The 24,737-nt window shown below is 37.8% G+C and overlaps 1 protein-coding gene across 1 annotated transcript in view; it reads right to left on the bottom strand.

The window, feature by feature from the left end:
- Positions 1–566: 566 nt before the first annotated feature.
- Positions 567–24,737, bottom strand: part of LOC107104917 (major histocompatibility complex class I-related gene protein-like) — a 28,405-nt gene continuing 4,234 nt past the window's right edge. Inside the window, exons 2-7 of the mRNA XM_015405034.1 lie at positions 21,653–21,759; positions 18,044–18,313; positions 17,559–17,828; positions 11,283–11,585; positions 6,670–6,774; positions 567–580 (exon numbers count right to left, since the gene is read on the bottom strand). Of these exons, the coding sequence (XP_015260520.1) occupies positions 567–580; positions 6,670–6,774; positions 11,283–11,585; positions 17,559–17,828; positions 18,044–18,313; positions 21,653–21,749 (1,059 nt within the window). The 5' untranslated portion in view covers positions 21,750–21,759. The remainder of the gene's footprint in view (positions 581–6,669; positions 6,775–11,282; positions 11,586–17,558; positions 17,829–18,043; positions 18,314–21,652; positions 21,760–24,737) is intronic.

The raw sequence follows: 24,737 nt of genomic DNA, 5'->3' as shown, positions 1-24,737 counted from the left end.
AATTTAGTTCCTATACTCCACTTATCTGGAACAAACATCCAGAAAACTGTAAAAGTGCGGAAAGCCTGAGTTCCTTTAAATCAAGACTAAAAACACATTTGTTTAGGATTGCCTTTGACTGTTCTAGTTAAACAGTTCAACTGAAACATCATTAGTTTAACTTTTTTTTATTTTCTTTAGTCCAATTGTTTTTAATATTCTATTTTGTTTCTGTATTTTTTATTTTATTAAAAAATTTTTTCTACTTGCTTTGATTCCGTTTTAGTTTTCCTATATTTTAATCATGTAACACACTTTGCATTGTCTTTGTACTGAATTGTCCTATACAAATAAATTTGCCTTGCCTTGCCTAAACATGAGTCAGAAATGATCTACTGCTCCTTTAATTTGTATAGTTGCTCGTAAATAAAAATATCCTCAGAGATTAAATTGTTATTATATATTAAGAGAACATTAATCTGACTAATAGCTTTTCCATTATTAAACTGTTACATTATTATTTTTTTTTTTTAGGTTTATGACAATATTAAACCATTCTAAACACAACCCCCCCACCCCTTAGACCCTTAGAACACTCCACCTGATTGAAGGCAAGACAGACAGAGGGATAATTTAAAAAAAGCTGATTAAAGGAAAAGTCCGGTCAGCAAGAAATAATCAATGGATCATTATTTATACCTAAAACTAATAAATTCACACTTATTTCATGAATTAAGCGTAAATCAGTAAAATAATAAAAACAATAATTTTTGTCACAATCATTGAGTCTGGGACCGGTAACAAAATATAGTAAAACCTCACTCCTGACATCTTCCAGCAGTGACTCACGGTGCGGTAAGCCTAGCGCCATTCTCCCCGCTTTACAAGCAAAATCAGTGGGAACTACTAGACACATCTTCAATCAACAACAATTATTTAAGATTTCGAGAGGACTTCACCATTGAAATTTGTGAGAGCTATAGTTAAGCTGAGAATGTATTACAACATCCAACTGCCATGCACCGGGGCATGGCAGATGCATGTCTCCAAGCACTTTGGGCTGTCCATAAAGCAGTCTCTAACTCAACGAAAAATAAGTATTATAGGTCACTTTAATGTGTCGCCTGGTCAGGTGTCTGGTTCATTCTGTGGTCCAGGACAGGGTCGGCCCAGCTCAAGCTCATTTGAAGTAAAGCCGTGAGTGAAAGGTACCAACACAGTTTGAATTAAAGGAGCCCAAAGAAGAACAGATCATATGTTAAAGTTAAATCAAAGCCTTAAATAATCAAGGTTAACAAATTAAACCTTAGTTTTAATTAATGACTCAGTTACTTGCCTATTTGAAGGGATGCCCAATTATTATTATTATTCTCATATCAATCACCTTTACTCTTAATTTAAACAGCTTTGCATTAACTTTTGTGTCAGGGGAAAGAATGAGCCATGAAAGCTAGAAACTGTCATGTTTTACAGTTCAACCCTAACTTTTTTCTCACCTCTATTTCCTGAAAAAACAAAAAATAGCTTAATTGTCATCTCAGAAAATGACAACTGATACCCCCACAATCCACAAACTCAGACAACAGAAAAAACACACAGAGAACAAAGAAATTGCCAAAAATATAATTGATCCAACTTCCTAATTACAGCATGAAAACCTTTTCTCTCACTGGGGGAGGTTAGGCTGATTCCTGGAGCCCTTAGCCTACCCATCTTTACCGAACCTCCTGTAACTGAGTCAGCGGTAAATTTGCATTTCTCAGTCCATTTATCTGCAGATAATTTACCTCTAGTCAATAAAGAGCAAACCAGTTACCATTCGGCTGTGACCCAACCTTGGATAAAAAGGGAGATTTCTCTGAAGACCACCTCTGACTATAGTGGGAAAAAGGTGTTAAACTGTTTACCCCAGTTAAATAAACAGAGATTGATGGATTTCGTTCAGTAGGCACTTTGTTTTCATATCTTTGCAAAGAGAGAACAGTTCATCATACGACCCTTATGGCACAGTTATCTACCTTGTTCTGATCTAAACAGTTTGCCTCCCTTTCTTACAATGAGAAAAAAGCTGTGAAGGTTGTGTCAGAGTCAAAATAAATTACACACACTTTGGTTAAACAATAACAATTCTTGATAAAGAATATGGCTTGTTAGCAGATGTGTCAGGATATATATATATATATATATATATANTAGATAGATAGATAGATAGATAGATAGATAGATAGATAGATAGATAGATAGATAGATAGATAGATAGATAGATAGATAGATAGATAGATAAGAAACAAAAGAAATCAACATTTTCTGACCACATGACCTAAGAGCCTTATGGGATATTGTGCTGCTATCATTCAAAGTTTAACTTGGAGTTGCCTCCTCTACCTAATGACTGTTTGTTTCTGAGGTGAAAAATCCTAATTGCCTTTTATGTCCCAGTAGAAAGCTTTATCAGCCATTTATAACTTTATTTCAGGGGCTATTTCAGTCTTAATTTTGAAAGTAACGCTTTTTTTGATCATACATTTAAATCTATTAAGGTTAAATTTTCTTTTAAGCATACTTGTTTTACATATAACAAAAAGGTGGATTTGAGTAAAATCCTTAAGTGTTTAAATCTGAGGATACTTGAGCCATGCCGACTGAAGATTTCCCACTGTCTCAAAAACATCAGTTCGTAGCTTCTGCCGACCCCAGGGAACAATAAGTCAGAAGTCCTCCATCTATTTGGGCTGAGGCCAGGAATTAATCCCAGGTTGATCAGACACTGCTGTTATAACTGCTCTCAGAAAAAAACAGTCGAGGGATTCCTTCAGAACAACGCCAAATTGTTGTAGGAAAAAGGTATTCAACTATACAGTCCATTTAAATAAATGGATATAGATGGATTTTGCTCAGTCGACACTTTATTTTACTTCACTAAGTTAAATAACAACAACGGCCCTCACAGCATGATGTTCAGCCCTGTTCTGATCAAGACGTTTTGTCATTCTTACTTACAGTGATGGAAATCATTGTTGAATGCTTTGTGGCCTTGTAGCTCTGAGGTCTTAGTTAATGAAACTCAGCAATAATAATCAATATACATAAGGGAATTAATAGGAGATTATTTTCCCACCACAGCATATAGACTTAAAGATAACTTGATGGATGAATGGATGGATGGATGGCCTAATGTTAACTTCAGGCATTAAATGAGTGCAGTTCAATAGTTGCTATGTTGTCCTACAGTACCCAAACTACTTTTTCTATGCCACTTTCCTCTAAGCAGGAGGTTCTGTGATCGAGAGGACGCTGAAGCATTTCAGCTACAGATAGTGAACATTTCACAAAACGTTATGTCCAAAAACCTGAAATAGCCTTTAAAAAAGTATCAGTATCATTTGCAAGCTTTACTCTCCCCCTCACATCTCTGTAAGAACAAGGTTTACACATTAAAATGTGTTAATGGGAACTCCATTACTTGAGGTTTTACATTGTGGAGGTTCATAACATCTTTTTGTCATGTGTGCTTATCACCAAATTCAATTATTTACATATGTAGAAAGATTAAAGTTGAGATATCACATGATTTCTGGAGATTTTTTATGCTATACCAGTTGAACACATGACCATCTGTGTAGCAGTTCTTTCAATTTAAAAAGTGCAGCTAAAAATACAGTCATTTAAGCTTTAAGAAATAAAAATACAACGTGTATAATTTTATGAATTACAAATATACATTTTAAAGTATCATGGTTTGTACTGCAGATACATAAAATTAAGTGGCAATCATTTTAAGAAGCTAATAGTTGCACAAGATGTGGGCCTTAGTTGTCATCAATACTATTACAATATACAACTCCTCTTATACAAACAATTTTATATATTATACAGGCAATACTTGAAGATGAGAAAGAAATGCCATCAGAAAACAGACTGGGCCGGGATCCAATGCAAATGGGGATCTGTGAGCCACTCTATTCAAGATGGAAGTAGGTGCAGAGTCATTGTAATCAAAGTACATTGAAGAGTTAATGTTTTGTATTGTGCAAGTATGAATGATGTGAAAGCAAAAATAACATCAATATCATAATGAAATGTCACTTGAAATCAAATAATAGTTTGTCTGGACGTATACTGGATGTATTCTCATAATTTTGGTGAGTCAGTATCGTCCTGAGGGTCCTGTATAAAAAAAACAAACAAAAAAAACAGAAGAAGGGTCATCACAACATTCCACACTGCCTCTGCAATGACAGTTATACTAAATCCGGGATCTACAACCTGTTGCTCGGGAGCCACAAGTTGCTCTTAAGACACTTGAATAATATATTTTGAATATACATTTTTACAGTATAATGGCTTGTATTGAGGGTCCATAAAACTGGTAGAAGTGGTTTTCATTTTGAGAAGATAATGGTTGCACAAGAAATGGGGCCTCAGTTGTCGTCAGTAGAATTACAGTATACAATTGGTATTATGTTGCAGACCCCTTTTTCAAATGTATTTATACATTTTTGAGTATGTAGGGATGCCTTTTATAAGGCGTGTCCACATGTAAGCACAGACAATTTGGAACAAATTTATTGATACATTAGGGAGATATGAGTGTTTGTATGTTCTAGGGGGGCACAGCTGAGTCAAAGCCCAATGATTTCCAAAGGAAATATTTGAGCTTGCTCATACCAGTTTTAGGTATATCTGATTATCCATGAATAATTTGAAGTTGATCATATACAAATGGTGAGATTTCAAAATTTGATTTGAAAAGTTCAGTCAGATGGGATTATGGTCTGGTTATATATTATATGTATACGGTATATATTCTAGTTGTGGATTAGGCATTAAGATTTGTGGAAATTAGTTAACTAAGTCCTAAAGGTTCAGCAGATTTGATTCTTTCCCTGAAATCTCATTTTCACGTCATGGTATTCCAGAAGTAATAATCACAGATAATGGTCCTCAGTTTTTGTGTGTTGCTTTTGCTACATATGCAAAGTTATATGGACTTTGCAATAGTACAAGTAGCCCAAGATATCCACCAAAAAACAGGGAAGCTGAACGTGTGTTAAAAAAAATAAAAGCCTTGCTAAAGAAAGGAGCTGATCCATATCTTGCCTTAATTTTTTACAGGGCAATACCACTTTGGAATGAGTACAGTCCAGCAGAGCATCTTATGGAAAGAAAAAAAAAGAAGAAGAAAGAAGACTTTGCACGATAGTGCTAACATTTCCCTCTTTGTTGCTGCTAGTTCTTTCAAACAGTAAGATCATTGTTCACAAGGAAAAGGTGTGAAGGATGAAAGATTTAGAGAGATATGAATCACGCCACAGAGCAAGAGTTCTTGGATTAAGTTTGCCAAGAACTCTAGCTCTGTGGCGTGATTCATATCTCACGTCCATACATGTTGGAAGACGCCATGGGTGGATTTGGCGAAATCATCATCATTTAGTTGCCATGGATCCCTTGACAGACCCAGAAGTAGTAAAAGGTGATGCTGCTGCAGAACATTTTAAAGCAAGTTCTAAAGAGTCTCCACAGCTGAGCCCCCCTGAACGTTCACCTACTCCTAGAGCTATGTTTTGGGGGTGGATTGTGAAACCAAATCTACTGGACTTGTAGCTAAAGGAAATAAAATAAAGGTGTAACTATTTTGCTTTAAGTTTAAGAATTGTATCGTTTTTTTCTAGCTCTAGGTAGAAACAGACCTTCCAGCTATAGAGACAGAATAATCCTCTAAGGTCTGCTGAATCAATGGTAATCCACCCATTGATTCTAGAGTGAAGACATATGGCGTTATTGTTATGCATGTTTAAAAACTACAAATGGCTACCTGTGATGAGATAATAAAAGAACGTCAGGCTCCGGTAGTTCAGGTGACAATGATTGTTATAGGAAGCGCATGCTGGAAGTTTGTTGATCCCAAATAAATCAATAATGATGATACAGTTTCACTCAGCGCAGATTTTTTTTATAACACAACAATTTTCACTCAAGGTACTGTTTATTTAATTACCCATGTCACATAATTCGTTTTTGCTCACTGCTGAACCTATTGCTATGGAGCGTTCTCTTCAGTGTGTGGTGTAAATTTTAAATTTCAAACATACTCTTGTATGCCGCTTTAATCGGCTCACGTGCCGTTATGTGTCCAGTATATTTACTGCTTTAGTGTCTGATCTCAAAAATTTTGCTCTAGTCAAATGGTATAGTATTGTCATGCATATTCCTAAAAAGTCTGGTTCAAATCTATATAGCTTTAATTTTAGAAATGTGATTAAATTGAAGCCTAAAAATCAATAATGAAGTTCCTACTGCAAGTGTAAGAAGCAATTTACTTTTCCAGTTTTTATGTCTCCACTTAATGCATGTCACCAATTAAATGTTAATATAAAAAATAAAAACAAACACAAAGAATATGTTGCCAGATATTGCATATGGTTTAACGTCCCAACAAATGGGATTAACAAATGAAATATGCTGTAATACACCGATATGCAATTGTAGGTACTGGTATGAAACTGCTATAAAACTCCCGTTGAGTTTGATTTAGGGAACAAACTTCAGTTATCAGTGTAAATATTGCATCAGATCTATCTACACAGAAATGTTTGTTTTTTTTATCTTTATGTGAAAAATAGTATTAAAGGCTTCTATCTTTTAGATTTTTTGTAGCTATAATAAAAAATAAAATAAAAAAAAACTCACCATTTCTATTTCTTTTCCTCAAGAACCAAAAAGCTGCACTGACCAGAGTTGTTAAAAACAGCAGAATGGTTCCAACAGAAAATAAATATTTTCGAGATGAAGAACCTTGAAAAACAGAAAGAAAAAAAACACAGTATCTTTCATACGGAAGGATGGTTTTGGTTGTGATTGCGAAAAATTAAAAACACCCCTTACCGGTAATTTAATATAGAGAGAAATGCAAGTCAGTAAAAAAAACAACAACCACTGATTCATTAATTTTTTTAAAGTTACAACTCTTACAGGGCCACGGTCCACCCTTATCAGAGTCTAAGATGCACTGGGAACAAATACAACCTAATGCCGGAAATACAGATCAAGCTCCAGCTCAGCCTGTACAGATACTGGATGGCCCCTACTAATGGGACCCCGACTAAAGCACTCCTCAAACGCCCTGGGTGATGAATGAATCCAGCCACAAGAACACTGTCTCTTCTTTAATAAGGTTTTCCTTTTACCATCCAATGATCTCCTCTTTCAAAATCAGCAGCTCCCCACTCCCCGATCCCAACAAAACAGTCTTAGCAAAGCGCTGCCTCCCCCTCTGGAAGCATCGGATGGTTTGCCAGAAGCGGTTTGACGCCAGCTGATAGCTTTTGTCAGTGGCCTCTCCAAACTCCTCCTAGGCTGGAGTTTTTGCTACAGCAACCACCCAGACAGTGACAGGTATATGGAGGACCAACTCTGACATATTAAAAAATAAATACATAAATAAATAAATAAATGCTCGATAAATAAATAAGCATAGAATTAATTGCCCCCCAAAATACAATAAACAAATAAATGTATGTAAAAATTTAACTATTCAGTGAGACATAAATGCATATAGCTCTTTTAATTAGCTTCTTTATTTATTCGCCTTTGTAATAATTACCATATTTATTTATTGTCCAATTATAATCTTCACCTTTATTTATTTATTACTTATTTTTTTTAAGTATTTATGTGCATGTGATAATATTTTGGTTAGTTTTATTCTTCCTTTGTATTTTTTGACCCTATTTATTCCTTCAACACTATTTATTTCTGCCTGTTGTTTTTACATTTCGGCATTTCTGCCTCATTATTAGTCTTACATAGTCTTACATAGTCTTAGAGGGTCAATCCTGCCCATTGGTTGGTTAGCATTTTACTGCATCGGTGAAAGAGAGGAGGAGAGGAGAGTCTGAAGTCGAGTTTGAAGTCGGTGGCCGTTTCTCAATTCATAAGAATGCAAGTACAGACTCATGTCCTCGCCAAGTATGTTCTTGAAAAGAAGCCAGGAAAACCTGGACTCGGGGAGAACAGGAGCACACAGCATAAATCTGGGTCAATTAGAACTCGTGACCTCAGATGCTCGGCTCGTCTAAAGCTGCTTTTCTCCTCCTGTTATTAATAGTTTCTAGATCAGGGGTCTTCAACATTTTCCAGGCATAGGACCCCCAAACTGTTAACGAGATGGAGCGGGGACCCCCTAATTATATACATTGTATCAAATTGGTCTTATAGTCATATGGAGTAATGTAATAAAAGTAATTTCGCCCTTTGATTATTAAAGTATTTCTGTTTCTGATTCCTTGTTAATGGGACAGGTGTTGTGAATGAAACGGTGCACAGCTTGAAAGATCTCTTGTGTGTTGCTGAGTGTGTGCATTGATGCCTGAAAGACATCTTCTGCCTGCATTTATATGTTTACTTCAGTGTGTTGAATTCATGTTAATATGTATTTAAAGACATTTCAATTAGTGGAAAAAATTGCAGGGGGGGATCAATCAAAACTTCTGCGATCCACATGCAGTACCTCTGTGGACCCCCTAGGGGTCACGGACCCCCTGTTGAAGACCTCTGCTCTAGATAATAATAAATTCTGACTTTTTTCATTTAGTGGGGGAATAATAATTAACACAGTCAAATAAACAAAATTCAAATGAACATTTTGCCAAATAAAACAAAAAATCAGCATCATAGCCAGCGGTCCATCACACAGGGCTATGCCGAGAGAGGGCTGGTGCAGACGGGCTAGGATTAGCTCTGGCTGCCGTTACCCTCGAAGCTCCGCTGGTTGCCATGGTCCTCTCAACGTTGGAACATTTTTTATTTTTATTACACACATAATCTTTAAATGGGTCATATAGTGACGCTTAGCAGTATAATTTTCTCGCCTCAAAAGATCTTAAAACGAACTTTTATTGAACAACAGCAACAGAAAAGTGTACTTTTAACTTAATACTCTGAGCTCTGTGAGTTAAGAAGATGGGCCGCCAACCAATGGGCAGAAATTGACCCTCTAAGACGCCTTCTTATTTGCATAATGAGGCAGAATACAAACAGAAATGTTAAAACGAGATGCAGAAACAAATAGCATTGAAGAAATATATAGGGTAAAATAATACAAAGGAAAAATAAAACAGACAAAAATATTATATCATGCACACAAATAAATACTTAAAAAAATAAGTAATAAATAAAGTTGAAGATTATGACGGACAATAAATAAGTAAATAAGGTAATTATAACAAAGATGAATAGATAAAGAAGCTCATTAAAAGAGATTCATACATTTATGTCTCACTGTATAATTTATTTTCTACCTACATTCATTTGTTTATTGTAATTTTGGGGGCAATTAATTGTATGCTTATTTATTTATTGAGCATTAATTTATCTATGTATTTATTTTTAAATATGGCAGAGTTGGTCCTCCAGTCTAGTTTAAAAAAAAAAGAGGAGGATAGTGGAATTTTTTTTTGTTTTTTGGAAGCATACATAGCGGTATGCTGGTGAAGATTCTCAGTCATCCAGATCATAGTCATTCCAAAAAAGTAAAAACAAACAAAACAATCCACTGGACTTCGTTTCCAGGTTTGAAGACGTTTTGCTTCCCATCCAGGTAGCTTTTTCAATTCAAAATGGCAGAAATAGCAGTGAGCTAGAAGCTTTATATAGCAGTCCAAAGACTTCTAACTTAGAAACAAAGTCCAGTGGATTGATTTTTTTTAACTTTGATAGCCTAATTAATATAGTCTATTAACCTAAAGCAATATGCATGGTATGGTCATCACATGCCTGGTACGCCGGTCAGTGACCTTGACTGAGGTACTTTACAGTAGAACTGCTGTCAGTCCCTCGACTGGCATGGCTTTCATGATTTTTTTTTAAGCCCACAGCCCACCAAATGTTGAAAGGGCAATATTATTGCCATTACTGTTAACATACAGTATACATTTTACACATTCAGTGATAAAATGTCAAAGGGGATGCTGTGGGGGATGGTCATTTTTTAAGAGGTAGATGCCATCCCCCCTCATATTCCTTCAACTCGAGTACTGGTGACAGGCTTGGACTCATGATAACTGCTTCTTCAGCTTGAGAGCCTGCCTTACTGCTGTTGTCCAACACAGGGCTTGGGGATTGCCAGCGCAACAGGCACTGCAGAAATTACAGTCACAGGTATTGACGGCCCCATAAACAATGGAGGCGGAGAACATTGTCCACTCATACTCTGTGTCTCCAACCACCCATGGTATCTGGCAGAAGCTCCCTGGTGATGGGAGTTGAAAATATTTTTGACTGAGGGCTCATCCAGATGTTACCGGTAGACCAGCTTGTTTGGGGCTGCAAAGCCTGTCCAATTTCCTTTTTTTCCAGCATATCTTACCACCAAATTGAGATCAGTGGAAAGCTCTGCCCCTCTCTTCACAAGAGTGTCCATGAAATGCCACCGAAGGTCAGAAAATAGGATCAACAACCTCTAGCCTAGGTAGATGGACAACTTGCCCTCCATCTCTCCTTGTGGGCCATTTCAGAGTAGAAGAGAGTCCAGGCTCCCTTAAGGAGTTGGGTTCCAGAGCCCCAACAATGTGTGGAAGAAAGTCAACTATTTCTAACTGATATTGCCCCACTTCCTACAGAAGCTCAGGCTCCTTCCCCCCCAGTGAGGTAATATTCCCCATCCCCAGAACCCCAGTGCCTGTGGATTGGGTCATTGAGGCCTCAGTCTGCCCAATCCTCTCTGCACCAGTCCCTCATGTTTCCCCCTGCAGGTAGTGGGCCCAGAGGGGAATGGCCTCATGTCACTCCTTCGGGCTGACTTCGGCCAGGTCCTGCGAGGAAGAACCTGCCTACCAGATATTTGCCAACAAACCCCAAAACTATGCCTGGACCCAGGGTGGGGTCCCAGCTCCACCGTACCAGGTGCACTGGCCTCTTCGTCATTAAGGGGATATTCTGAACAGCTTTTTGTCTGACCCATCCCCCAGAGCCTGTCTGCCTTTGGAGACCCTTCCAAGGAAAAGTAAGCCCTGACAGCATTGCCTCTGGTACCATTTGTGCACTTAAACCCCTCCACCACCTTAAGGTGGAGGTTGTTTAAAGCTTGCTACAAAAAGAGACAATGTCATGAGAAACAAGAAGTTTGTTTTTTGCAGGCCAAAATCCTGTTCAATTACTCTAAAGGAATTGGACATCTCAGGATCAAGATTTTCAATTCTTGTGGAATATGTGGTAACTATTAAATGTGAATTGATTAAATCTGATCAAGTGCAAAATAACATAAAAAACAATATAAATATGAATTTTCTTATTTTTAAATATACCTTGATTTGTCTTGATTATGACTCTGTCCAGTATGGTGGTGATCTTGTCCTCAAAACCAGAGAACTGAAAGAGGCAGTCATATCTATTCCAGTCTTCATCATTGATTGATGAAATATTAAGGTCCACACTTATCTGAAAGGTTCCATCATTATTGAAGAGGATGAATCCTATCTCCACGCCTTCATGGATCTCCTCTCCATCTTTCCTCCAGAACAATAAGGCGCTTTCAGGATAAAAACCAGTAGCATGGCAGGTAACCACAGAGGAGGGAGTTTTCTGGAGGAGCGACACTGAGGGAAGAACTGATGACACAAGTTGAAAAGAAATGTGGTTAAAAAACAACTGAAGTGAATGAGATTCCTACAACTACATAAAAAAGTACAAATGTAAGAATGTATCATTGAAATGTTATGTACAATATAAACCAGTAAAAACATTATTTTAGCATGTTATGTATTAAATGAAATTATGGTTATAACAGCTTCTGTCTTAAAGTAAAAACTCTTGGTGTTATTTTTGACTAGGACCTGTCATTTAAATCTCATATCATAGAGGTTTGTAGATTTTTTCTTCTTTTCATCTCTGTAATATTGAAAAATCAGAAATAGGCCATCCTGGGCAGGAGTGATGCTGACAAACTAGTCCATGCATTTTTTACTTCAAGGCTAGACAATTGTAGTTCTTAACTATCAGAAAGTCCACAAACTGTAGTTAAAATTCTTCAGCTGATCCAAAATTCTGCAGTTAGACTCCTGATACGAATTAAAAAGAGAAATCATATTTATTCTATCCTTGCTTCTCTTTATTGGCTTCCTATTAAATCCAGAATAGAACTTAAAATCCTCCTTCTTACATATAGAGCCCCACATGGCCAAGCTCCATCTTATTCCATCATCATACTGTATCAGAGATCTAATTATAACTTGTGTTCCTAAAAGAACATTTTGCTCTCAATCTGCAGTTTTGTTGGTTGTTACTAGAATATATAAAAATAGAATAGGAGGCAGGTCTTTTAGTTTTCAGGCTCCTCTCCTGTGGAACCAACTACCAGTTTTAGTCCAAGGGGCTGGCTAGGCTTAAAACTTTCCTTTTTGATAAAGCTTATTGTTAGAATGGCTCTGGTTATCCTGAGCTTTTCTCACAGTTATGCTGCTATAGGCTTAGACTGCTAGAGGACAGAGGAACTATTTTTCTTCATTCTTCTTCATTCTATCTCAATTCTTACATTCTGCAGTATTTGTTTAACCTCTAACTTTATGTGCTGGTGAAGAATCTCAGTCATTCAGGTCATTGTCATTCCAAAAAAGTAAAAAAAAAAAAGATCTATTAGACTTTATTTCAAAGTTTGAAGATGTTTCGCTTCCCATCAAGGAAATTTTTTCAATTAAAAATGTCAGAAATAGCGTTAGAGTTTGAGGCTTTATACAGTTACCCAACAAAGCCTTTTTTTTCGCTTAGACAAAATGCAAATTGAAATGGACTAACGGGTCCACCCCTTTGGAATGGAGGTCTTTGGCTTCTTTTGTTAGCCTGCAATGCCCCATACCTGTCTATGTCTTTGAAAGGGGGATTGTTAAAGGGAATTGTTGGCCTGGCTGAATAGGCGAGGTCTTCTGTTCCCCTGTGAAGAGAAAACTTTATGCTCTCTCTGCTGTCCTGCGCGTTCCTGTTTCTCTGCCTCACTGCATCAGCTTTACACCATGTCTGATGCTCTGTGCTGCTGCAAGCCACGTCTCATCTTCTGTATAACTTTAAGCTACGTATGATATTCTGTATAACTTCAAGCCATGTCGGATCTACTGTGGAGCTTCAAAACACATCATATCCTCTGCTGCAGCAAACCACATCTGATCATCTGTACAGCACCTGCCATATCTGAACCTCTGTACGGCTTCAAGCCACATCTAATCTTGACTGCATATTCAAGCCATGTCAGACCTTCACTGCAAATTCTAGATAAGGCCTATCCTCTCTGCCAACTTCAAGACAAGCCTGATGCTGTCTTTTATACCAGAACAAGTCTGGTCCTACCCACTTTTTCGTTTCTAATCTGCCCTTGCATGAACTGTCCGAATCAGTCCCATTTATCTCCAGTTACTGCCTAGCTACCCCCGTGTGCAGTGTTTTAACCTTTGGCAATAAAACTTTAAACACTTTGTTCTTGAAGTTGAGTGTTAGGCCGAGTGTTAGTGGTTCCTACAGTATTTTGCACCATCTATTTTGTTAGTTGTTTGTTTTCTGCATTATTGGAGCCTGCACAGCCCTTGCTACACTGGATCACATAAACATTGTTGTTTGGCTCAGGTTTGGGTTTTCTGTCTTCAGGATGGACCAGTTTTTATGTTATTGAGTTTTGTTTCGACAAATTCTTCTGATTTTCTAAAAAAAATTCTGAAACATAAGGAATCACAATTTGTTTGCATATATGTTTTCTCCTTTGTATTTCATGCAGTGTGGTTATTACTGCTAATATTTTAGCCATCTTAACAAATGCCCACTTTGGATAACCACATACTTCAAGTGATTTCCTAAAATGTTTGTGCTCTTCCGTTTCTCCTCTGAAGTTGAGGGAAGACAGGTAAAACACACCATTAAGATTCCTGTTGTCCTCATTGTGCTCAGCACAGTCAAGAAGGGGCAACATGTTCTTGGTATCCTTTTTAGTCAACTTGATTTTTCGGTCCACTAAGTTAATGTGACTAGTAAATCTCTCATTTCTGTGGGTGTGGATTGCACTGTGCCTTTTCAGTGAAACAGATAACCTGTTCAAAAAATGCTTCTGGAAGATTCTCAGAAAGTTGGACCTGGATTTTTTTCTCTCCTTTGTGAGAGTTCTTCAAAAGTTATTTGGTGGCTTAGGAGCTGGCTTTAATATCTTCAGAGGATCTCTTTTGCCCTGTGCCCTTTGATATGCTGTTTGGAAACAGTTTTGTTGTTCACATTTCAAACTAAAACAGATGTGTTTTCTGTGTTCTGGAAATATACTCATAATCTTGCACCAACATTAGGGGATCTTTCCCAAATTATAATGCAACATCCCTGTGTAAATTCTCAGCTATCTGGGTCATGGCAACCACACAACAGGCTTGGTCATGACAACCCCAAAACAGTAGTTGTCCAGTCGGCCCGAACATGTCTGACTGGACACCCACTTCTCATTCACCCTCACCATAAACACCAGAGTGTCACAAGGCTGTGTGATGAGTCCTTTCCTCTACCCCCTCCTCACCCATGACTGCAGACATGTCCATGGCTCCAACGCCATGATCAAGTTTGCAGATGACACCACAGTAATCTGCCTTATAGGCAGGAGGCGGATTGCCTGGCTGAATGGTGTGACACAAACAACCCGAACACCAAAAAGTCCAAGGAGCTCATCGTGGACTTCAGGAAAAGTTAACCACCCACATCCAGCCATCTGCATCAAGGGGACAGCGGTGGAGCTTGTGGACAGCTTTAAGTTCCTGGGAGTCTCCATCCCCAAAAAAACCTGACCTGGACAACCAGCTGCTCGAAATTCATCCAGAATGTGCAGTAGGACCTCTTCTTCTTGAGGACCCTGAGGAAGAACCATCTGTTGTAAGAGATCTTCATAAACTTCTACTGCTTAACTATCGAGAGCATCCTCACCAACTGTATCACAGTTTGGTATGGGAACTGCTCTGGCTCACACTGGAAGGCGTTGTAGAGGGTGGTAAAAACTATCCAGCGCATTGATGGGGCACTGCTCCCCTCCATCAAGGACATCTACAGGAAGCAGTGTCTGAAAAGGGCCAGAAAAATCACCAAATACTCCACTCACCCTGCACACTCACTCTTCTCACTCCTGCTCTCTGAAAGGCCTTACAAAATCCTATGACCTAGAACCACCAGGCATCTGGACAGTTTCTTCCCCACAGCTGTCATGCTCCTGAATGCCTCCTGACACCAAATATACAGTAAGGAAAAAAGTATTTGAACACCCTGCTATTTTGTTCTCCCACTTAGAAATCATGGAGGGGTCTGAAATTGTCACCGGAGATGCATGTCCACTGTGAAAGACATGATAAAAAAAAAATAAAAAATCAAGAATCACAATGTATGATTTTTTTTTAAACAATTTATTTGTATGATACAGCTGCAAGTAAGTATTTGAACACCTGAGAAATTAATGTTAATATCTAGCCTTTGTTTGCAATTACAGAGGTCAAATACTTCCTGTAGTTTTTCACCAGGTTTTCACACATTGCAGGAGGGATTTTGCCCCCATCCTAGATAGAGATCTTTTCTAGATCAGTCAGGTTTCTGGGCTGCCACTGAGAAACACAATTTGAGCTCCCTCCAAATATTCTCTATTGGATTTAGCTCTGTAGAGTGGCTAGGCCACGGAAGAACCTTGAAATGATTCTTGCAGAGCCACTCCTTGGTTATCTTGGCTCTCTGGTTCGGGTCATTGCCATGTTAAAAGACTGAGCCTCAACCCTTTTACATTGCTCTGAGGGAAGGAAGTTGTTCCCCAAAATTTTGCAATACATGGCTCTGGTAATCCTCTTCTAAATACAGTGGCGTCACCCTGTCCCATGTGCAGAAAGACACCCCCTAAGCATGATGCTCCAATGCTTCACATTAGGGATGGTGTTCTTGGGATAGCACTCAGCATTGTTCTTCCAGCAAACAGTTAGTTACACAGTTAGTGGAATTATGACCAAAAAGTTCTATTTTGGTCTTATCTGACCTCATGACTTTCTCCAATGACTCCTTTGGATCACCAAAATGGTCATTGGCAAACTCAAGATGGGCCTTGATATGTGCTGCTTGTGCAGGGGAACCTTCCGTACCATGCATGATTTCAAACCATGAAGTCTAAAGGTTTACTGTACCAACAATAACCTTGGAAACGGTGGTCCAAACTCTTTGAGGTCATTGACTAGCTCCTCCCGTGTAGTTCTGGGCGGATTTCTCATCTTTCTTGGGATCATTGAGACCCCACGACGGGAGATCTTGCATGGAGTCCCAGTCCAAGGAAGTTTCGGGCCTGTTTAGCTTATTCCATGTTCTAATGATTGCTCCAACAGTGGACCTGTTTTTACCAAGCTACTTGGCAATTTCCCCGTAGCCCTTTCCATCCTTGTTGGGATTTACAATTTAGCCTCTAGTGTCTTTGGACAGCTCTTTGGTCTTGGTCATGTTAGTGGTTGGATTCTTATGGATTGTATGGGGTGGTCAGGTGTCTTTATGGAGCTAACAACCTCAAACAGGTGCATCTAGTTTAGGATAATACATGAAGTGGAGGGGACATTTTGAAGGCAGGCTAACAGGATCAGAATTCTAGCTGATAAAAAGGTGTTCATATACCTATTTGCAGCTGTCCATCCATCCATCCATCCATCCATCCATCCATCCATCCATCCATCCATCCATCCATCCATCCATCCATCCATCCATCCATCCATCCATCAACGTCCCTCTCCCAGGCCACTTGGGCCAGTTGCCCCTGGGGAATTCCAAAGCATTCCCAGGCCAGCCCAGAAACATAGTCACCCTAAACAGATGCATGAGCCATCTCAACTACAGCTGTATCATACAAACAAATAGTTATAAAAATCATACATAGTAATTTCTGGATTTTTTTTTTTTTTTACATTATGTTTCTCATAGTGGAAATGCACCTACGAACACAATTTCAGATCCCTCCATGATTTCTAGATAGGAGAACTTTCAAAATAGGAGGCTCTTCAAATACTTATTTTTTTCACTCCGTATATAATCCATATCCAAACTTTCCTGTATGATTTGATAAAGTTTTCATGTTTGTTTATTTTATAGCCTCTTACAATTACTCTCTGTTTATATATACCATTTACAGTCAATACATACAGAATCTCTGTGCACATGTAAATAAATGTTTACGTCCTGTATAGCACTTCTGGATAGATGCAAAGTACATTTTGTTGCTTTGTACTTTTGACTGTGTAATGACAATAAAGTTGAATCCTTTTCTATTCTATATTGAATTAGGTTTTCTCTCTTTTTATTCTGAAAATGTTTTGACACCTATCCAGGAGACTGTCAGTTCTGTCTGCTCACACCAGAGGGGTGCCACCAGTGATGCAAATTAACAGAACTGGCAAACCTCCTTGATAGGTGTCGAAACAGTCTTCACAAACAAACTTAGCGAAAATCTGGTTGCCTTCAAATTTAAGCCTGTTTTGTGGTCACCTTTAAAATATTACAAAGTTAAGGGAGACTTGATAACTGTTCTTTATGCAAAACAACATTCTGTGTTGTTTCGGTACCTGTTTTTTGCAAGGTGTTTTTCCCGTAATTTAAATAAAGCTGAAGGAAATATTTGCAGTCTTCTGTCAGTGCAAACTTCCAACCCTGAGTATCACTGTTCCAGTTGTGTTTGGTGATAACAGTCTGATGTCTTGGGGTGATCCATGTGAGAGTTTTCAGGTCAAAACGTATGAGATCTTCTCCATCATAGCCAAACTGACTAAAGGCATCCAATTCTTTGGTTTCATCGTCCCAAAAACATCCATTCATTCTTTGATAAATATGAACACCTAAGAAGAAATTAAGAAAATGTGAAAATACAAAAGTAAAAAATAAAAACAGCAAGAATCAAAAACTTTATAAAAATCACATAAACAAGATAGTTTAACAATATTCCATAATTGTAATCAGGTAAAAGATGCACTTGTATTTCACAACAATTTGAATGATTAGTGATTAACATACTTTTAAATTGTTTAGGCTTTTCATAAAAAATTTAACTTACCCTCCGACTGATTAAAGCGATTTATCAGTGTTTTAATGGTTGCTTTGAAATCCAACCAGTTGTAGTAGCATTTGTTTTTTAACCACTTCAGATGGTGAGGATCATCCTCTAAAAGTCTGTTCATCCAAGGTGTTCTGGGTTTGATCTCTTTGTTGCTGTCGCTGTCACAGTAACCAAATTGAACTCCATTGACTGTTCCATAAGCAAAAAACTCAGGAAGCTTTGAGATTCCTGACATACCACAAAGGGTAAACACAAGGGAGTGTATTTCTGTTGAAAAACATAATTTTCAAGTTATACTGAGCTGTTTTCAGTATTATGTTTAGTTTTCCAAAGAGAATTGAGATAGAGAATTTATTCATAACATTTCTTAAACAATGAGAGATTGAGATGGGGAGATTTTATATATTTTAACTAATATAAGTCCTGCCTCTATTTCCCTCCTTTGTCAGCCTACTCTTCTTAAAGGATCTTTGAACCAGGTCTCCTATAGAGTGATCATTGAGGACTAAGCGGATTACCCCTTTTGTAAAGTGCAAGTATAATGGAAAGGGCTATGAATAACAAGAATGTATATTAAGGATACAACAAAGGGAACAAATAAATGACAAGAAGTGGAAAGTAGAGAAAAGGAAGGAAGAGTATTAAACATAAAACATAAAGCTGTTTCCAGTGACTGGGTATTTCACTTAAGATGTTATTCTCATTGTTGAGGATCAAATGTGAAAGACATAAACAGGAGCAACTCCCCTGACATCACATCCCTGTGACAGAGTTTACTTAAGCAGCCGACTCCATTCAGTTGCCATCTCAGTTGAGGCGAGACGGTTTTCAGCTAAAGCTACGTCGTAGCCACCAAAACCCCTCAGGAGAAGAGTCTTCATTTTCTGGCTGACTCACTAACTACAATTCAGAAGAGCTTAATCTGGCTCTATCCATGGATCAGCTAAGCCCAACTACTGTTCGCACAGGAGCCATTTTAAGTAGCGGAGCCATGCTAGACTGGTTCTGGCATTTCCTGGAACTGTAAAATCAACAGATCGTGACACATTGGTCCGGTTGCGGTTTGGAGCTGCGCTGACGCCATCTGAGCCACTGCTACAAGCTATCCACCACCTTAAAGGGATCTCCATGCTAAGGATGCTCTGAGTGAAAAAATGAAGTCCAACAAAATTGAATTCTGTTATTTGCTTTCAATACCTCAGATCTCTTAGAGAGCTACATATTGGATGAGCGGATTGTGTTTGAACAGGACAAATCAAATCGAGTCAGACTCTAGCACGGAACCAAACCCTCAACCCCTTATCGGATGCTTAATAAATACTCTGCTTGGGCAAAAGATAGAATATATATTTTATATGTGTTGTTTGTGTGTCAATGATTTCTGAGTCAACTGCTGATAATATCAAAGTAGGAGTTCTGAACTGAATACTAATGCTCACTGAGCCTGACTGAAAGATCCAATTCCATTTATTTGAAGAGCTTAAACAGTTATGCTAAAACGGTTGGACTGGATAGCATTGTAAGCTCCAAGCTACCTCATTGCTGGTGCCATGGTAGCACTCATTTTGTAAACCTCTAATTCTTTTGCTCTAGCTTGCCCGCCCTGGAACCGGTACCAGTTGAAATAACCTATTCTTTATTCCTCAGTCATTGTTTATTTATTTACAGTTTGATTGCATTTAATATTTATCCTGATAATATTAACATTTATCTGATGCTATGCTTAATGCTTTCAAGGAATGTATATGAAACTTGATTCTTACTAGTACAATTCTTTTGACACTTTGAAATTTAGGAATGTAATAAATATATTATCAGAGTTATAACTACTAAAAATTAGATTTTGACCAGGAAGAATCATATTTTAGTGATTAACAAATGAGAATACTTATAGGAACATGCTTTTAATAAATGACAAAATGGCCTGATATATAGGGCTACAAATAAACTTATGCATTAATTCTTCTCTCAAGTCATGTCTATCTCCTTTGCAGCTTAAGCACTGTTGTTCTGTTCTTTAAAACTATATGCCTGAAGAAAAATCTCTATTCTTAGTGGTGTAAAATGGAAGACTTCCTATTGCATATTGTCATGGTGACTTGAATTCGGGGGGATACTGAGGTCGTATCCTCTATATTTCATAAATTTATTTGTTGCTTAAATTGTGATATAAAGTAAAATAAATAACACTGAAACTGACTGTAGGATGATGATCATGGTCTCACGCTAACTGTGAGGTGTTTTATATTTGAAAAGCCCAAAGTAGCACAACTATTTGATCATAAGTCATCGTCATCATGCACTGTCGCTATGGTAACTGCCACACACAAGCTACTGCCTTGTGAGTCTGTCAGTCCAAGGAAGTGGTGCACATCAAGCTACTAATGTAGGCGCAAAGCAGTATCAGTTGTTCATGACAATGAGAAAAAAATGCATTTCCATGAGGAAAGATTTCAGCCCAGGAAGGTACTCAGACAGCAAGGGTACCTCCCTTTAAATCAACAAAAGTTGATTTATCTCTGCCAGGACTAGTCATCAATCAATTTCCACCGACTGAATCAACATTCATTATGCGATTGACATGTTAGCGAAGTCTACGGCTGAAAATTAAACACGTCTTCAGCTTTGGTTTTTCAGTGCTTGGTGTTGTACCAAAATGACAAATAAACGTAATTGATCCATGATATTAAATGTATATTATTTTGATTTCTATGAGTTTAGATTGATTTTGTTGATATTCGTCCCTAAAGGTAAACAAAATATGGAGGAAAAGGCTAAGACAAACCTATCTCCTCTTTGGGCCAAGCACCAAGAAGAGCGGTGAGGAGAGAGATAGAGGGAGAGCAGGTACTGAAAAGGAAGATGCTGCTCCTGAACAGTTTTAAAAGTTGGATGTCTAATGCATGATAACTGAAGTATTGTGATATTGTAATAGAAATATTTATAATTAGGCACCATCATCATAATAGTACAATTAGGGTCTGGGTGATTATTTTAAATGAACTAAATATACAGCAACTTATTTCAATTATACTGGAATGTCTTTTGTGACACATTTCTAACCAGTTGTAGACAGAAGCTTCAAAAGAAACATGACATTAAAATCAAGTATATAATGTGTGAAATGTCAGGCAGGGGAGACAGGAGAGAATACAGTTACAGCAAGGCATTTTCAAAAGATACAAAAATGTTTTTGCTCCTTAAGACTCTGAAAATGGCCAGACTTAAATAATGGAATTAAAAATGTCTCTGTGGAGCACCCCGCTGAACCATTCTAGAAGTTCTGACTCTTGCCCTCAGTATTTTTTGGGGCATATTTCCATGTACTTAAGTGGTAAAGTGATAATAGAGCTTGTCACCTACCATGCAAATTGCTACCAATATGTAAGCCAGTTGACAGCACTCAAATTTGAAACCATGTTCAGGGTGAATGCACTATTATTAAATCTTTGGCACATACAAACAACATACATAACTTTAATACTACAAAGCTTTATTACAACATTCACAGACTGCATTATCTATTTTGTCAGCTATCCCTGTAGTTTTAAGTAACAAATGGAAGCTAAAATAAATGCATTGACACAGAGAAAAAAATCTATGTACCTGGAGAAGCAATCCGGCATATAAGAAGAAACAAATAAAAAAACTTCATCTTGTTTTTAGGTAGCCAATATAGGGGCAGTTCTCTTGTCTTTTGCATAACAGGAACACTAGAAAGAAAACAAAAGTTAGGTTAGCTTACAATCTTCAGCAATGGTACTGGTAATTTTGCATCTTTGCAGTTTTAAAAATTTCAGTTTTCTGGCAATGCTGCTGCAGGCTTTGTACTCTTCTGATGATACCCAAATCATTGAGACAAATATTAAACTTACAAATGTAAATAAAAGAACTGCTAAGCATGGATCCAATGGTTGACAACATTCAATTTCAGGTCTCTGTGATCCTGTTACTCCTTACATAATCTATTATTATTTGTCCTTCCAGGTGCTCAAAAGCATCTGTGATCCAACTTAAGCAAGGACACTAGTGAGAACCAGGAGAACCAATTAAGACCCCTAGTTGGGTGTGTTACGTATTATTACATATGTTCAAGAATTAAATGATATTGTAAAAAAACTCCTTTCAGGTGCACAACATCCAAAACAAGAGATAAAAAATCATTAGAAAAAAGAAACTTTGATCCACAAATTAACAGAGCTACCTTAATATGCAGTCATCTTGAGCAAGAGTTATATTTTGCCTGTCAAGTACGCCGAAACCCTACAAAAGGCTATGTAATGTAGAATGTCTGGAACTGCCTATTACCTGGATGATGTAATGGTCGTTGGAGAAAAAATAAGAGCAAGTTAAACAGAGACTCATGTGACTTTAAAAGGTTTGATAAGGAAGGTCTAATTTTCGATGGAAACTGATGTATGTTTGTTGTCAAGGTTTTGGTTGAGGTTGAGGACCCATATGCAGAGGCAGAGAGGCTGAGGTGATTTCTTGGAGTTTTAATGGAGAGGTACAGGAAACAAAGGCAGGAATCCAAAAATCCAACTAATAATGAAAAGCAAACCAGAACCAAGGGGACATCTGGGGAAACCAAACACGAGGGGCCAGGGAGAGACAAGGTAGGTAGACAGCTGCATGAGAAGACAGCAAAGACAAGGAACCAACAAAGAGTGACAGCAGAGGGAGAGTATAGGGCTACGTCTCAATTCGCAGGCAGCGTACTTCGAAGGGCCCAGCCTACCCAGCCTTAGGAGGACCAAGCCTTCGGAGGATGCTCCGGAGGATCCTCGGCCATTGGTAAATGGGACGGTTTAGCCTTTGGAGCACTTCCTGGTTGCGACACGACGTCATCACGTCTACCCCAACAACAGCGTGAAACAAAATCCGACAGCTTGAGAAATATGGAAAGAAGTGGAAGGGGAAGAGATCGTGAGCTCGGATGGTCGTTTGGTGCATGGCGCGTGTTTTGAAGCCGCTTGTGGAGAAATGTCCTGGGCCGTGAGTAGTGAGAAAACAGGAAGCGATTCTTGTGGGATGGAAGAGGGAAATAGTGATAATGAAGAAGGTTGGAAGTTGCAACATCAAAAAATGAGAAAAAGCAGAAAAAACAGAGATCAGTTAAAGGGGAGTCCAGTTCAGAACAATCCAGTGATGATCAATCCATACATTCCACAGGAAAACAAAATTAATACAAAGTCATATTCAAAGTCCTTAATCAGGCAGACTCTTTTACAAATTGGAATCCGGTTCACTTAACAAAAACCATAAATAAACTTGTAGGAGAAGTCAGAGGTGCCAGAATTCTGTACAGTGGAGACTTGTTAATCAATTGCAGACACTGTTGATCCGAATGGAACATACTGCTGCTTATTGTGGCTGTGAAGTGAGCAAAAGGTCTGAGGAAATAAAAAAAATGAAATTTGAGCTCGGAATTACGTACGCTGAAGGTGCTAAAAGGATCCCATCTCAGTCAGGAAAAAACAAACCAACAGTTCAACACACGGCATATTCCAAACCTCTAGAGAAATCTCCAAAAATTGATGAAGACTCACTAATTCTTAAAAAGAGAAATTTTGTTCTATTCATGGTGGAAGTGTTTAATTGTACTGCACAAACGACAAGAAAAACCGAAAAAATCTAAATAATAATGAAGGCTGCAGAAAAATATCTGGACGTGAAAGATTTAAACTGGGAGATGGTTGGAAGCATGATGGGAGGACCGATGGGACCATCAGAAACAGGCAAACTGACGATGACCTAAAGTTAAATTAAAATTATAAGGGCAAATGTGATTTAGTATTTATTATGTTAAGTTACACAGGGTTTTTTTTGTTTTTTGTTTCTGGGGTGAATCGTTTCCTGTTTCCTTGCTTTAATCCATATCAGTTGGTGGCGGTAATGCACATTTCACAAGGTTGCCAACCGCAATAAAATCTCATAAGAAGAAGAATATAGAAAGAAACAACAAAAACAAAAAAATTAAAATGTAAATTTTTATTTTATTTTTTAAATGTTCTTGTTATTGGAGGAGGAGAGTCGGCTTTGACGGCTTCAGCGACAGCAAAACCAACGATGGATTTTTCTCAGGCTGGCAGAGCGCAGTGGAGAGGTAACATTTACCTGCTATTAGTTTCCCTCACAGGGGCCTGCTAATGATCAGAATATACCAGTTATTAAACAAACGTTTGTCAGCAGATTGACGAATATGTTTAAATATCAAATTTTATATTTATTTGTAAGACTTGATATAAGCTTGTTTGCAACTTTAGTAATTTGAATTGAATAGTTAAATGTGTACAAACCCTGTAAATAACTGATTTAAATCGCTACTTTCACTATCACTAATGTTGTGTTGAGAAGCCAAACTGTAATATTGAGAAATAAATCATTATTTGTCTAAATTGTTATCCCCTTACTGCCTGATTTTATTTGCAATTATATAACAAAAACATAACACAGGAAAAAAAATCTAAATATAAAAACGAGAAAAAAAATTAAAAGGTGGATCTAGATGAAGTAAAATTAAATTTCTAATAAATGATGTAATAAAGATAATGAAAAAAAGATAATGACTGAATAAAAATAAATATTTTTGTCTTCTTTTTTTTCTACAGGTTATTGCTGCATGTGCTGTCCTGCACAACATCTGCCTGGGAGCCGGTGACATCATGGCCCCAGAGGATGAAGAGCAGGA

The sequence above is a fragment of the Cyprinodon variegatus genome, unplaced genomic scaffold, assembly GCF_000732505.1.
Source record: "Cyprinodon variegatus isolate N-32 unplaced genomic scaffold, C_variegatus-1.0 Scaffold1951, whole genome shotgun sequence".
Classification (NCBI taxonomy): domain Eukaryota; kingdom Metazoa; phylum Chordata; class Actinopteri; order Cyprinodontiformes; family Cyprinodontidae; genus Cyprinodon; species Cyprinodon variegatus.
Note: the sequence above shows the minus strand (reverse complement) of the source record. Positions and strands in the feature narration are given on the sequence as shown.